The following is a 15,458-nucleotide window of genomic DNA, read 5'->3' on the forward strand; positions in this document are numbered from 1 at the left end:
AATAATGAAAACCCTAATGGACCCTGAAACATCCTCACATCAGTCTGTCTTGTTTTTCTAATGTTAAAGGCTCCTTTTTTCCAGTGAATTCTCATAATACTGATTATAGCTGCTGCATTTGTCGCCTTTATGTTTGCACTTCCAGACCAAGTCTTTCATTTCTCCAAACAACAGACTCACTCAAAAGCATTTAAAAAGTTGTCGTCCTTTAATTTTCCATTTCATAACATTTACTGTACAGTTAACGCTGATTACGGCTGTAACACACAAGAGCTCTAGTGTTAGGCAGCTTCAGCCGTCTGGATCCCATCACAGCCTTCATTATGTCTCTATTGCTTTTATACACGCAACACTTTATGTGGAAAGTCTGCAGAAGTCCAGTGAGATGACATACATAAACGACCCAACAAAAGGTCTGGAGCTGAAATAAAGAGGAGGATTTACCTCTTTCATTCACCACATAGCGGCTCCTGTGAGCCTGTCAAGCTCAGATGCATGGGAGGGTCCGACGATCCAGAGCCAGCAGAACCTCCAGAACCCTGGTTCACGTGGAAACAGAACAACGCTCACTTCAACAGACGTTCAACTTTTAGTTCATGATCTTGTGGTTTTAGACCATTTTCTATAGGATTCCCAGAGTCTTTAACTTGTCTCCTCCTCACAACCCACAGAACAAACCCGACCAGCACCAGTAGAGGGCAGTCACATCCTTCACAGCCACATGTGACAGCTAATGGACTTGAACCCTCCAAACAAACTTGTAGAGCAGTCTGGAGGGGCCCCAACCTGCTGTCACCACTTTCTAACAATACACAGACTGCGCTGCTGATAAGGAATCTTCTAATCTTCCCGAGCGGAACATGTATTGTTTTGGGGTTTCTGTTTTTTCCTGTGAGGAAAATTAAGTGCGAGATATGCAGCGAAATGCTGGACATGGATCACGATGAGAGCAAACGGCAAACGAACAATCTGGACATGAACAAGTCACACGTAAATAAACGGCCCAATAAACACATTCCACATCTCATCTGTGTATTAAAACAGCTGCTTCATTCACCATAAAACTGCCAAAGCTGCAAATAACTATTGTTCAAACCTCTGACGTCGTTTTCCTTGAAGGTTGATTTCCACTACGCACGGAGCAGCGTCATCTCTTGGACCTAAGACGTCTGCTCCAGTATCCACCTGCTACTTCACATCCACGGCTCCACAAAGCTTATTTTACTAAAGGGCAGAGCAGCGGCGAGTTGCATGATCACGAGTAGGAGACGGAACAACTGCCGACGTCCAAGGCTCAAATCAGAAATGTCCTGTTTTCTTTACACCTGCCTGCAGATTTCTGAACGTTAGCCAAGCGCTGCAACATGATCTGTTTGTGACAGTTTCCTCTTGGCAGCAGATCATTCAGGTTTTTTTCCCCACGACTCTGTGCAGGTTAGTGATAAGACACCACCCATTTACTGTCACCATCCAGCCCGACACCTCCTGTTCTGAGAAATTAACAAAAAACGCTCAGTCCTTTCCTCAATCTTTAGGCGTGATCTGTCGGGTTTCTTGTCAGCCGTCGTTTCATAATATGAAACAACTTCCTTCCTGGGTGACAATGAAAGCAGCTCTGATTCAGACACCTTGGCTTTTCACACCAGAACTGAATCTGTTCTTCTGATTCAGGTTCACTGAACTCTTCCACAGGCCAAACTTGACCACACTGATAAATCATAATCGCCGCTGCGTTGACTCACGTCGTGACAGGAGTGAATCAGCCGACGCACTGTCCCGGCTCTGGCTTTGGTGAGTTAAGCTGCTGGGAAGACGACGGCAGGGCCCGATGTTGGACTCACCACAATGACTACAGACATTTCTAAGAAACCACGGCCTGGTTTACTGTTTGTGTACAGTGCGTCCAGGCCTTTATTTTGTCTACAGGGCAAAAAATACAGACGAGTCGAAAGTAAACCAAAACCATCACGATCCTGTTAAATGGGGTTTCAGCTCGGCTCAGCTCTTCATCACCCAAAGACCAGTTTCAATTGTTTGCATTCGTGACCTGCAGTCCTCAAAGTGAAAACTGGGGAGCTGCCAGGTGAGAAACACTCAGGTGGAAAAATCTCATCAAACTCGTCAGAAACAGTTGACATCAACAATGGGTGAATGTGTCAATTAATGAAAGTGATAATCCATCATCTGTCACTTTGTTCAAACATCTGAGTCACTAAAGAGGAAGTGCTCAAGGATTGTTGGAATTCCTTCACTCAATCAGGTGTTGGTGGGTGTGAAATGAATCAAACCGGACCTCATTCCCAGTGTCAGAGGCCGTGACCCTGATGGTACAGTGTGTGTCTGCACCTCGTGGCTTCTCAGAAGAAATTCTTGATGAGGGGAGTGACGAGCTTCACCCACAGCTTGACGTGGCGGTCAGGCTGCTGGAATGTGGAGCCGGACACCTCGGTGGAGCGCTGGTACAACATCTCCTGCTCCTGGGAGGCAGAGTTTACACACAGGTGTGTGTTCGCAGTTAGTCATTTACCATCAGTCTGTTCAGAGCCAATTATAAAAAAGGGGCCAACCTCCTGCAGCTGGCTCTGCAGCTCCTCATTTTCCGTTACTATGGCGATTTGTGCCTCCAGGTCGCGGTGAACTGAGCGGTAACCAAAATTAGGGGAGCCAATTAGAGTGAGGCAAGGCCGGTCCTGCCCCTGGAGGTAATACCACAGACCTGTAGGAGAGAAGAGAGGAGCGAGCCAGTGAGGAGGTACCGCTTCCAGCAGCGCTTTCTGCCGGCCCAAACCACAACTAAAAGGAAGCACATGCAGAAATCCCCAGCGCTGATCCCAAACCCCAAACTATGAGAGTGAGTGAGTGAGTGAGTGTACATCCTGGTCCTGAGGCTGCGACGGGATGACTGTACGAGTCCTCGTCTCTCACGCTACATGCCGCTGTGGCCACAAGGCGAGCAGAACAGCAAACGCACCGGGCCAAACAAAACCGAGCTCTGGTCCATCGGAGCTCAGACCTCAGTGCTGCAACAACTGCTTCATGCTTCACTCGCCTCGTACTTTCTACTTTTCTGAGGTTGCTCATAATAAATCCTGATAAACTCCACGTCAGCATTAGTTGTAGAGTAACATCCATCTATCACTGAACAACAACACAAAATGAATAATTGTTGCAGAAGGTTCAAATCAAATCTAACTGTTGTGAATCTGCCAGAAAAAAGGTTTGTGTTACTAAAGTCAACCTGGCTCCTTCCATAGATGTGCTCTTGGCCAGAAACACGATCCGCCCTCTGAGCTCAGGCCCAGAATTTCCCGCTTTGAACAAAAGACAGGCTGTGGGATCTCCGCACAGGTGACAAATGAAGCTGCTGGGTTGTTGCGATGACAAACCCGACCGGAACCTGCAGCACGCGCTCACTTCCATATTTACAAGACAGGAAACACACACTTTCCAGAGCATGCTCTGTTCAACATTAGTCTGTCTGGAGACTGGAGGTAAAAGAGAAGAAGCCGCAGGGAGCGGGTCGCTGCGCTCACCTTTGGCGTGGAAGGTCCACTGGGCCCGGTGGTACTCGTGCAGGCGCACGCGGCCCTGCTGGCCCAGCCGGCACACCTGGTCGTAGAACTGCCGGGCGATGTGGATGTAGGCGGCGGGGATGGCTCCGGCGACGCCCTTGGCTCCGAAGAAGCCGTTGACCTCGGGCGAAGCGGTGAGGATGCGGTAGCCGGCGCCGGCACCCAGAAGGAGGCGCATGTAGGTCCGGGTCAGGTTGAAGTAACCCGAGGTGAGGAAGACGGTGGAGTCGGCGGCGGCGTCTCGGAGCAGGCGCTGAGTGGAGGGAGGGAGGTTAGAGCTATATCATGACATCACATTCACCTTAATAAAACTAGCAGAGTTTAATAGAGCAGGGCATCAAACTTCCTTCCTCATTCTTTTCAAATACGCACAAGAAGCTGAAGATGTTTATCTAAGACAAAAGTTCTAAGTGATGAGCTCAAAGTGAAAATGTTTAAGCTCATTCTTTAAGTCTGTGATTATTATTATCAGTCCTGTGTTTTAAACCTCTATTAGGTAATATGCTCATATCTGCTGCTTAAAAGGAGCGAAGGTCGCCTCCAGCATTAACCAGTGCGTTAACCATTCACCCGGTCGGATGAGACACTCACCTGCGTCACCTGCTCGTCCACCTGGATTCCTAGAGGCTTCATTTGGACCAGAGGGAACACCCAGGTGTCGTCCTCGCCCTCGCCCTCGCTCAGCCCCTCGTCCTCCTCCGCTCGGCTCAGCAGCTGCTGCCGCACGCGGGCGCCGTTCACCACCTCCAGGATCCGCTGCCTCGCCGCCGCCGAGAACTCGTCTCTGTTGCCTGGTTGCCACGGAGATGCAAACCATGAGTGCAGCCACAGATGGAGAGGTCCGGTGCGTTTACAGTCTGACAGCCCACCTTTGTACGGGTGCACCGCGCCCTCCAGCATCGTCACCGAGTCGTCGGGCTGAAGCTGCAGGGAAACGTCTCCGACGGCCTCCACCAGGTCGGAGAAGAAGTCTGCAACCTCCCTGCAGTTCTCCAGCAGCACGTAGCGGTCCTGTCTGTTGGTGAAGTACGAGTCGCTGAGGTTGGCCCTGAAAGAAGCAGAGGAGGTGCTGGGCACAGGTCCGGGATGCGCTCTGCTGCCGCGCTTCATCAACTGACCCGCTGATGATCACGCTGTCGTCAAACAGGTAGACTTTGATGTGCTGGACTCCGATGGTCTCGTTGAAGCGCTGAGGAACCAGAAGCCGCAGCAGCCCCCTCAGGTCCGGAGTGTGGTACAGGGAAACCCGCATCCGCGACGAGAAGCGCTGCAGCAGCGGCAGGAGCATGGTCCTGGAGTTGGTCTGTCCTGCACACACGGACACGCTCAGCGAGAGAGAAAAGCAAGAGGAGCCAGCGGGTCAGGGTCGAAGCCCACAACCTCGAGATCCTCGCGTGTAGTCCAGCAACACGGACACTCTGAGCCCGGGTCCAGTCCCGGAGTCCTGGCAGCGTTCAAGCGCTTCCTTCATACAGTCCACCTGGAGAACATCAGGAACATCATCAACAAAAGGTTTCATCTGGAACGTCCCACGACCTGCAGTCAGAGTCAGACAGCGTTCAGTAACAACAGGCAGTCAGGGTTCAGCAGGTGCCGTCAGTTCAGACAGTGGATCCGGGTCTCACCAACATGTGGACACAGAGCTGTTCTGGTCGGGCTTTAGAGTCATGATAATTCACAGTTCCACAGCACACATCATTTATGGAGCTTTTATCTGTTTACTGAGTGTGGGAAAGCAGTGAGGACGAAGGAGCTTCTCTTCACAAGGGCCCGGTGGCCCGACCCGCTAGTGTGGCCACCTGACACGCCGGTGCTGAACCTGCATCTGGAGCCCAAACGCACCGCTCCAGCTCAGAGGGCGTGACCGGTCCCCTGCACGTGAGGCTGCTGGTGCTGGAGCCTGGGACTGGGTTCTGTGTGTTAGTGGATCGGGCTCCAGGGGGAAATCTCACCCGCCGCCTGAACCACACATGCTCCTGTGTTTGTTGCGACTTAGGCGGGTTGTGTCCGGTTACAAACAAACCTGGGCTTGAAAAGAAAAGTGGCCTGAACCCACTGTCCTCGTTGACTCACGTTTCTAGTAATCCATCATCCTGTGAGGTCACAGGCCGCTTCCAAAGCTTTTAACTGCAATTAAGCGTGTTTGACTTGTCTCTGCCGTTTTCTGTAATTCAGCCTGTGCTGCTGCTCCAAACAGTTAGAGAGAGACATGAAAAGCAGCTGAATGCAAGCAGGGGCGCGGGCTGCGGTCGCTCTGGGTGAATGTTGTTATCCCAGGCTTTCCATGCATGAAGAACAGCAGACCATCACATGCCAGCTCCTCAAACCCAGAAACCCTCGGCTTCTGAGGTCATTCCCCGTAGCTGCTGCGGGGAACATTTCATTCCCAACAAACCAGGCTGCGGTTCTCCTGGAAGGGCAATGACTCACATTTTCTGGCATCCGTGACCAGTTGTCTGGCACAGGCCTGTGTTTGAACGCCACTGTTCTCACCTGCCCCAAAGCTGAACCACTCATTTCTGCACAACACTCACTGGATCTGCCTCTCATGCACAAAACACAGGGCTCTGGACTCACCAGCTCCTGCTCCAGACGGCCGGTTCCCAGGTACAGCGAGGCCATCACGACACGCCTCTCTGCAGTGTTGATGCGTGTCTGAAGCAAAACAAGAGACGAGGTCAAAGTGGTACAAAGATCTGATCCTGTCCAACAAAACGGACACATCTGCTGCCATTTAGCAGCTCGAGCATCATCCGCTGTAAAGACCAATGACCTCATGAGTTCAATGAGAAAATGTAGTGAAATGGCCTTTTAGGAAATGTAGATCACAAAGGCACAAACCCAGATTTGTGAACAGCTGTGGTGTTTATGAGACTCATTTAATCCTGTTTGGCTCATAGGATAATTACTTACTATAAGTAAGATAATTACTGCTGAACACACAGATGTCATTCAGCCTTAGACCTGATTAAATGCTACATAAATACATATTTGTGTCCTTCCCTTAAAGCAAGTGACACAATCAGCAGGAACTCATTGGAATGTTGATCTGAAGAGACATTACTGTGATTCTGTCACATGGTTCACAGTAAACGATTACTGTCTGCTGGGAAACCAGCACTTCCCCAGTGACCTCAAACAGCTTCTATCTTGTGTATGTGCTGCAGGAAAAAGGAAAAGCTGGCCGCTGCGTCTTCAGACACTGACCTTCATGGCCTGGTAGAACTGCTCAGGTGAGCTGAGGACGTGAACGTGGGTGCCTGGGACCCGGAAGGCGGGGACGTGCTCGGCTATCCATCGGAAGTGGCTGCAGAGGCCGTGGGTGCGCTGGGCGCCGGCTGGGCCCGTGGGGCTGGAGGCGCGTCGGGGGGCCGGGTCGGCCTGGGCCAGCAGAGGAGCCAGCAGCAGCACGGAGCTGCAGGAAACACGGGAACGGTTAGAGACACCGTCACCCAGAATGCACTGAGGCATGCATTTATCTTTAAATCTGTTCAGAAGAGAGGGTTGAACAAAAGGCCGATTCAGAACGCATCCGAGGCCGTGCAGCGGAGGATGAGACGCCCTCCTGTGCTGCTCTGGCCTGAGGGGAGCGTGCCACGCTGCCGGGTCAGCTGTGCATCACTGCCAAGCAGCGTTTGCGTCTGTCACACATCAGAACTTCCCACCAGAAAATGAAGTCACCACAATACTGAGGTTACATATGAGGTGTCAACGTGTGGGAAAGACTGAAACAGGACACCGCTATAACTAGTGCAGTCCAATAACATTTAGTCTTCAATATACAAAGTGAGGAAAAACATCTTGGTTCCAAGCAGCTTTGTAACTGGGGATGTTTTCTGTGTGAAATTCACCCACACTACACCCGTCCACGATGCAGCCACATGAGACAGCCCTAGGGTGGAGTGTGGACCTCAGACATGACTGTGACCTTCAGGCTGGCTGTCTTCTGCATCCACCACTTAAACTCGAGCACAACAACATTCAGTAGCCGTTTTCATGTGGATGTTTCTAGTGAATCCAGCTTACAGTAAACTGGGGGATTTCCCGTCCGTTTGGGATTTAGGACATTCAACAATTCATGTTTTACAGTGAACAAGATGGAATCTGTTATCTCTGCAATAAAGTTATGTAACGTCAAGTTCACCTGCTGACTCCAAAGGCTTCTCAGTGTTGTGAAAGCAGTAAAAGATAAGAGGGTGTGAAGGGCCACAGAGGCAGCTCCTCATCTGAGGACCGGAGGCCAGGAATAAGGAAACACAGGCTAAAACCTGTAAACGCCTCCATAAAGCGAAGTCAGAGCGAGGGATTAGTCGAGGAGCGCGAGCTACAACTCAGCTTCTGTGGCAGCATTAAAATGCATTTCATCAACGGTCATCTAGTTAACTTCCTTATAAACAACGGTGATAAGCTAATTATGCACAACTTCATTTGAGATTGAACAGAAAAGAATCGAGGCAGTGTTCCACTGGTATGTGGCAGCACCACATCTCTCCTGATATGAAGCATGTGATGGGACATCAAAACTCATGTTACTAAATTCCCCGACTGAGAACCTGCAAAACCACTCTGGACTGGAAAAGAACCAACTTCCTATTTTTTTTGTTTTTGTTTTATGTTCTTTATAACGAAGCTGATTAATAAAACAATCACACGGTGGGGTCCACGTCAGGTAAACCTGGAAACACCCTCAAACCTCCAGGACCTGCAGACAAACAGGCACACACATCTAGGTCAACAACTCCTTCATTTATGGCTGATAAAACCAGTTTGCAGAGAGGCGAGTTAAAAACTACACCTCATCTCATCATCAAAGCTTTGGCTCAAAGTGATTTAGCTTCATACTGTGTCATGAACTGACGTCAGAAAAAGCTCCACTCCAGACATGACGCGATGCTAAAGAATGCGTCCCACCACCACAGAGCTTAGTGAGCAACGTTCTACTGGAAAGGTGGAGGTACAGTCAGTCCTGGAGCATGATCTGGAGTATGACAAACTTAATTTGTTGAGCTCTGACCTTTTTTTTGCTTTCTTCACCCCCATCACTTCCTTTACATACTTCATATGAGGTTGTTTTTAAGAGCACATTTTGAAAATCTTTCATATCTATTGTTGCACCTCTAAACGCCAACCTGCAGCCTCAAATCATCTGGATTCAGTCGTTCCAGATTCTTTTTTCATTATTGAGGTTTAGAACAGATGCTTGGACCTGCTTCATAGTTGGTGCTCAAGTTCATCCCAAAAGGTGATGAGCTCATGGCTATGACTGTTACCGTATGACTTGTGCACATACCAGGTTAAAACACTGCAGGAACTTAAGCAAGACTCTTAGAAAGCCAAAGATAAGATAACTAGGACACAGAGGTGCAGGACACCTAATTCAGGTTCCGACCAGTGACAGAGACGGTGCATGACCAAGGAACAGAACTGATTTCACCTGGTGTTTCATTTCATCAGGATGAAAAATCCGTGACAATCAGTTTCTGCTCGTTATAACTTCTCTCACCACTGGTGACAGTTTTGTTCTGACTTTGTTTCAGCCTCAGAGTCACAGATAATGAGTCCTCAGTATCTGCCCCCAGGCTGCTGATGCTTGGTTCTGGGACCGGACGGTAGGTGCTGTGAGGTCCGTGCCTCATTGTGGCGATGGAGAAGGACCTGCACAGCATCAGGCAACTGGATCCACTGTGACTGATCACTGTACAGGATTCAGTCATTCTGATGCAAACTCACATCTTCTCATATTTAACACCAGCTCTGAAGCAGTGGCATATTATTGTTTCCACCGTGAACATGTTACAGATGCAAAGCTGGTGATGCAAATGTTCTGGTTTGACCCACAGGACATTTGTAGACACGCCTGCATAAAAAGGCAACAAACAAGGAAGAAGCCCAGAACAAATGAATGAAGGGAAGTCTCCATTAGTGTCATTACTTACGAATGCAAGCGCCTGCAACACACAACGTGTATTGTTCAAACTAAGACAAGTATTACATGTCAGGCCGATGATATCACTTTTCTAAAGAATTTACTGGAAGGATGCCTTTAGTGAAGGAATCACACAATAGGACTCCAGTAAAAGTGGGCGTTGGGGAGCGGACAGGTAAAACTACGGTTACAAAACCTGAAGAACAGCATGTCCCTTTTTGCAGACGGTCCCTAAAGGTTAGCTCCACTTCAGGAGGCTACTGCTAAATGAAACATGACACGTCACTGTAAACTTATCAGTGTCGTGTTAATAAACCACAGGTCTGTGCACAAAAATGTTACATTACGAACTATTGGCGTCTTGCTCGCTTTGACCTACAGACACAAACCCCCAAATAAACGCGTCCGATGATGGGCGCATTAGCAGCGCTGTTAGCATCGTTAGCTCCTGGCAGGTGAAATCACATTACAACGACACCAGACAGTGGTTTAACCCGAGTGTGAGGAGATGAAGCGCGCGTCTTACCCTCGTCTTCTGTCCCGAGCTCGGAAGAGCTGATCCGATATTCGTGTGAAAACGCCAGCGATGACCGGTGAGTACTTGGAGTAGAGCAGCCTCCTCCAGGACATGGGAGCCGCCATCGCTGCAGCAGCGACACTTTGAATCAACTTTATTGACAAACTGCGAATTCACAGGCACAACGTATTTCTACTAAGTACTGTGGATTTCATGTACCTATATGTGCAGCTTTGTAGTTATTATACTTATGATGCCTTATTAAGAACTGTATTACATTCAAATATATTTTATTATTAAAACAGAATCATTAGTAACACACATCAGAGCAGTGACCTCATTTATGTATTTTTATTTATTTATATGAATATTTTCACATTTACTATTGTAAAGCTGTCACTAATATAAGCTATGTGAAAACTGTGATGGCACTTTTACAAACAAATATTTTCTTTAAGCTATTTCCTCCATGTCTGTTACTCTGATTCACAGTGACAGGACGAATTCTCACCTAAAAGCGGAGCATTGTTACACTACACCCAATTACTAGTGTCCTTGTTTATGTTTTGACTGGTGGTTAATTACTTACTGCATCTAAACGTTTTGCTGAGCACTGCTCTGTGCAGACATACCTGTTGTGTAGCTTTGTTTGTGGCTATTACTGGTAGCGATGCTTGATCTTTGTCCTCCACTTTACCTGTCATAGGTGTGACCTCGGTTTTCACTGCATATTTTCAGTCATGCCACACAAAGTGTTCAATGTGTTTACACCAGCCATCAGGTGATTTTGTGGTGGTAGGGTGGTGATGGTGTTATGGAGGACTGAACTGTAAATTAATTTGGATTCATTTTGATAATTGCTCTCTCACTAAACTGTTTTCTTCTCACTAAATCTTCTTCACTGCTTCCAGTATTTAGTTCTGAGATGAAATCCTCATTGCTGGCTCATCTAATGAGGCATTTCTAATTACTTATGTGCACACTTTTACTTCAGCATGAGTTTTACCCAGTACAGAGTATTTGAGGTCATTGTTAGTGGAGCAGCGTAACGGGATCAATGGCTTGAAGTACGTTTGATGGACTTGTGCTTCAGAGAATCTATTGGACAAGCGTTGCCCAGGTCAGTAAATGTTGCCATGTTATTCTAACAGGAAATGGCCTTTGTAAACTCTAATACTTGCCCTTTAGTTGTACTTACATTTCTGATACTGTATACTTTTTGTTAATATGTCACGTCATTGTTCATCTAATTGATGATGATTTTCGCATCTGCATTGTTCATATTGCAACGTTATATAGAAGATGTTGCACAGGCTCATAATCTATGTACTGGAGGTGATTGTGATGTCATCGACAAAAATATGCTAAAAGCGAAGAGCGGGCAAAAACCTCCAGTGATGAAACAACGTCTGCCAGCAGAATGCGGTGAACACACACTTGGTTAAACAATAAATAGTAAATTCCACCATCAATAGTAAAATATGCTTTGTGCACACAGAGCAACTTACTGTAAATACGACCTGCTGAGTCCAACCTTCAGGGACTCGTGATCGGACCTGGCACTCGGACAAACTTCATTATTTACATAAGGAATCAGCCGTAAAATACTGCACAAAATGCTGAAATACCCCATTACATTCTCGATTCGTGGTCAAGTACTACACAAGTACTACACTCGTCCTTCTTTCCTACTCTGTCACCGATGAAACGTTGTTATTAATGAGTATTTGGAGTGTTACACGTTCATACACAGCATCTATACACGCAGACGCACAGGGGACCAGCATTAAAGCTGGAAGCAGCGCCGCGGCTCGTGCGCGTGACCTGGACTTCCACCTATAGGAGCTGTAAAAGCTCATCTTTAACATTTTATTATTTCACGCTGCGCCGCGTGTAGAGCTGCTAAGTTTCCCCCACTACCAGGAAACCGCTCGACAAAGGTCACGCTGATTATTTATTGGCAATCTGCCAGGAGGCTGCGCGAGCACGTGCGTCTGTTCCTTTGTTGTGCGTGTGCGCGCACGCGCGCCACCGTGCGTGTGTTTTACTGGAAGGACGGGGGGTGGAGCTTTACGGCTTCACTCTCTGGAAACAACCTCCAGTAACCTCCGCACACCGACAGGGTCTGTGCGCGGAGCCGCCGCCGCATTCCTCCGCTCAGGAGCGACACGCGCGTCTTCTGGAGACTCTCTCGTATTTTAATGCCTGACATAATAATTAATGTAGCGCTACTCTCGGGTAGTTTGCACGTCTTCTTCCCCGGTGACGAGCGGCTGCGGTTCGGGGCTCAATATATCCGCAAGGTAAGTTCTGTCGGCGCCGGAGCGGGTCCGGACGGGTTGTTAGTTGTAGCCTGGGTCCGTTGCGCCACATGCGCTCCTGGAGCGACTTTCTGTAGCCTCCGGTCCCGCTGCGGCGGTTCCGTGGCGTCCGTCCGGCGCTGGCCCACTTTAGGTGCTCGGAGCGGGCGGTGAAACCGGAGAGCGGGGCCTCGGCGGCGCCGCCGAGCGGGACCGAGGCGGGATTCGGAACGAGCCGGGCTCCTTCACTTTGACCCCGTTTGTGAAATCCCCTGTTGCGGTACCGCCCGATCGAAGACAATTGAAAGCAATCAGGATCCAGTTGCCGTCTGTCTGCGCGGCGCAGCAGCAGGGATTCATTTAGCCTGAATATAAGCTGCGTGTTGTCCGTTCAGGTCAGGATGGGCCTCATCTGCTCTGTCTCCTCCAGCTGTGTGTAGGTGCTCTCTCCCAGCCCCTCTCTGGATGCATCAGACCCCTCTGTCCCGGGGCCCTGGACCCGGTGTGTGACCCAGCCACATCCGGCCCATTCCCCCTCCGGTTCCGCCGCCTCGGCCCCCGGCTCCCGTGCGCCGGTGCCGCTCGGTTCTCCCGCTCCGGGCCCCCCGCCTCCCAGCCGGCGGGCCGAGGCGGGGGGCCATGGAGCCGCGGTGACACCCGCCATGAGCAGCGTTCACCCAGCGGAGGGCGACGCGGGGTCCGGATTCCCCCCGCACCACTACAAGCCCTTCCGCTCCCACGCTCACTACCAGCAGGTAGGTGTTGGCTGCGCTGCGCTGCGCTGCGCTGCGCGGCCCGACCCGCTGTGTTCCAGCCGGCGCTGAACCGCTCGCTCGCTCTCTCTCTCTCTCCTCCAGGTGATGCACGCCTTGCGTAAGCTCCAGGAGAGCGGCTTCTACTGGGGGGCGGTCGGGGGCCGGGAGGCCAGCTCCCTGCTGCGCTCGGAGCCGCCGGGGACCTTCCTGATCCGAGACTCGTCGGACCACCACCATTTCTTCACCCTGTCCGTGCAGACGGCGCGAGGAACCAAGAACCTGCGCATCCACAGCGAGGGAGGAGGCTTCTACCTGCAGCCGGACGCCCAGAACACCCAGGAGCTGCCGCAGTTCGACTGCGTGCTCAAACTCATAGCGCACTACATGGGAAAGGGGCCGGAGGCCGGGAGGCGCCGGGGGGGCGCGTGCGCAGCCGAGGAGGCGCTGGAGGCGCGCAGCGTGTACCTGATCCACACCGGCGGCGAGAGGATCCCCCTGGAGCTGAGGCGGCCGCTCCTCACGTCGCTCTCGTCCCTGCAGCACATGTGCAGGAGGACGCTGAACGACCGCGGCCTCGCCGGCCCGGAGGGGGCGGAGCAGCTCCCGCACACGCTCAGAGACTTCCTGGAGGAGTACGACGCGCCCATATGAGCCGCGCATACGTGTGCCGGCGGAACCGCGGACTGGTCTGAGATCAGGCCCGGTCGAGGATGTGTTCACCGCAGGCGGAACGGGGTCCGGGCTGAGGAGCCGGTTCTGGTTCCCCCTCCTCCACCCTGCCTCACAGCAAACGAGCAGTAGTGCAAGTGGCAGATGAAGCCAGAGGTCAAAGGTCAGTGTCACCTAAACCTGGCTGAGACACAGAGCGGAGCCTCGCAGAGGATTAACGGTCCATATGAACAGAGGCACAACGACGAGACGGGTCGGGACCAGTGACCCGGTGACGACGGAACCTTCTCCCATCGGGGGCGTTCAGCACGCTTTGCATCATGGGACAGGAGCGCTGTGTGTGTGTCCTGCAGCCACACAAACACACACACACACAACAAGAACAAAGATCAGCATCACCGAGCATCTTCTCACCCCCTGTTTGTTTTCATCGTCCCGCTCCATTACGCGGCGCCGCCCGCGGCCTCTGTGACCTTCACTGACAGAAAGCAGAATTCTGTGGCCGAGACAAAAGCTCGTTACTGAGACAAAAGCCTTGGAGCGGACCCAAACTAAACATCACAACCTATTCTGGTCCAGACTGGCTGGAAGTTTGTCAGCGACACTGTAAAGCGTCGGGGGACGACGGCGATGGTCGCCGTGGAAACGGGGGAGGGTGAGAAAAGAAACTGGAAGACGGCTCGGAAATAGGATTAGGAAAAGGAAATTGAAGAGGAGAAAAGATCTGGGCAGGGGGCGAGGAGGGGGGGGGGGGGGGAGTCTTTACTGGTATACAGCTAAACAAAAACATTGACGTGAGTGATGTCCCAGACTTAGAGGAAATGAAGCAGCTCCACAGGCGCGGTTCCTGTAAACGTCGGCCCAGGTTTGTTCTGAGCCGCTGAGCGCCGACCTCGTCTCATCTCCTTCTTCCTGCTGCGTCTCCTGCCTGGAGCTCCTGGAGGAGCGGCCGCACGGAGCCCGGAGGGGAGCGGGAGCGAACGAGGAGCACGCGCCCCCCCACGGTGCCCCCCACGGTGCCCCCCACGGTGCCCCCACGCTTTTGATGCAGGACGCGGGTTTGGGCCGAGTCGGGGTCGGAGCTCCGTCCTGGTCAAAGCCACGTCTGTGACGTGTGTCGCAGCAGCGCACACGCGTGTACGTGACTCATTGTGTCTTTTATAAAGACTCCCTCCCAGAAGCCTGGCCACTAGTCTGGCACAATACAAGCTGTAATATCTGAAATGACGAAACATTACAAAAATAAACACAAAGGAACATTGCACATATTTATATTTCTAAACTATTTCAGTAATTTATATTAAAGAGCACTATTTTTACAAAAGTCAAAGCATTTGCTTTGTGTGTTTCTGTTTCTTTGCCTTCGCTCCCTGACTCCACTGAGTCAATATTGACTGGATCCGCTGTAACTTGCCGTAATGCATTGTGAGGGAGTGTGTGTTCCAGCAACGCTCGGCCTCCGCAGACACGTTATTTACTGACAAATGGGATTTCCTAGTTTATTCAGTCAGAGCTGCGCGTGCACCACTTCTCGTTTCTGAGCGAGTAGTGGAGGGGGGGCTCACACACACGCACACACACGCACACACACTCACACACTCACACATGCACACACTCACACACACACGCACACACACACTCACACACACTCACACACCCACACACACTAACACACCCCCACACACACTTACACACACACACACTCACACATGCACACAC

At 50.9% G+C, this 15,458-nt stretch overlaps 2 protein-coding genes across 3 annotated transcripts; one reads left to right on the forward strand and one right to left on the reverse strand.

Moving 5' to 3' along the window:
* Positions 1–185: 185 nt before the first annotated feature.
* On the reverse strand, positions 186–10,242 carry LOC114845798 (CDP-diacylglycerol--glycerol-3-phosphate 3-phosphatidyltransferase, mitochondrial). The gene is made up of 11 exons (XM_029134261.3): positions 10,025–10,242; positions 6,780–6,987; positions 6,150–6,227; positions 4,953–5,052; positions 4,691–4,880; positions 4,442–4,620; positions 4,164–4,363; positions 3,534–3,825; positions 2,568–2,716; positions 2,347–2,477; positions 186–539 (listed from the first exon to the last, which is right to left on the reverse strand). Exons 1-10 carry the CDS (start codon positions 10,138–10,140, stop codon positions 2,358–2,360), a joined length of 1,632 nt encoding a protein of 543 aa, XP_028990094.1. The 5' UTR covers positions 10,141–10,242; the 3' UTR covers positions 186–539; positions 2,347–2,357.
* socs3b (suppressor of cytokine signaling 3b) lies at positions 10,177–15,069 on the forward strand. Of its 2 annotated transcripts, none has more exons than XM_041068676.2 (3): positions 10,177–11,135; positions 12,746–13,070; positions 13,173–15,069. In XM_041068676.2, exons 2-3 carry the CDS (start codon positions 12,978–12,980, stop codon positions 13,719–13,721), a joined length of 642 nt encoding a protein of 213 aa, XP_040924610.1. In that variant the 5' UTR covers positions 10,177–11,135; positions 12,746–12,977; the 3' UTR covers positions 13,722–15,069. The 2 variants fall into 2 exon arrangements, with proteins under 2 accessions (XP_040924610.1, XP_028990167.1); XM_029134334.3 differs by lacking the exon at positions 10,177–11,135 and adding an exon at positions 11,354–12,318.
* The last annotated feature ends 389 nt before the right edge of the window (positions 15,070–15,458 follow it).

This window comes from Betta splendens, chromosome 19 (assembly GCF_900634795.4).
Source record: "Betta splendens chromosome 19, fBetSpl5.4, whole genome shotgun sequence".
NCBI lineage: Eukaryota > Metazoa > Chordata > Actinopteri > Anabantiformes > Osphronemidae > Betta > Betta splendens.

Excerpts from the sequence above, each read along its gene's own strand:
- LOC114845798 (XM_029134261.3), bottom strand. The coding sequence starts at position 10,140 with ATGGCGGCTCCCATGTCCTGGAGGAGGCTGCTCTACTCCAAGTACTCA. Across the intron at positions 6,228-6,779 it reads AGTTCTACCAGGCCATGAAG|ACACGCATCAACACTGCAGA; the intron begins GTCAGTGTCTGA and ends GTTTTGCTTCAG. Across the intron at positions 2,478-2,567 it reads TGCAGAGCCAGCTGCAGGAG|GAGCAGGAGATGTTGTACCA; the intron begins GTTGGCCCCTTT and ends TCTGCCTCCCAG.
- socs3b (XM_041068676.2), top strand. The coding sequence starts at position 12,978 with ATGAGCAGCGTTCACCCAGCGGAGGGCGACGCGGGGTCCGGATTCCCC. Across the intron at positions 13,071-13,172 it reads CCCACGCTCACTACCAGCAG|GTGATGCACGCCTTGCGTAA; the intron begins GTAGGTGTTGGC and ends TCTCTCCTCCAG.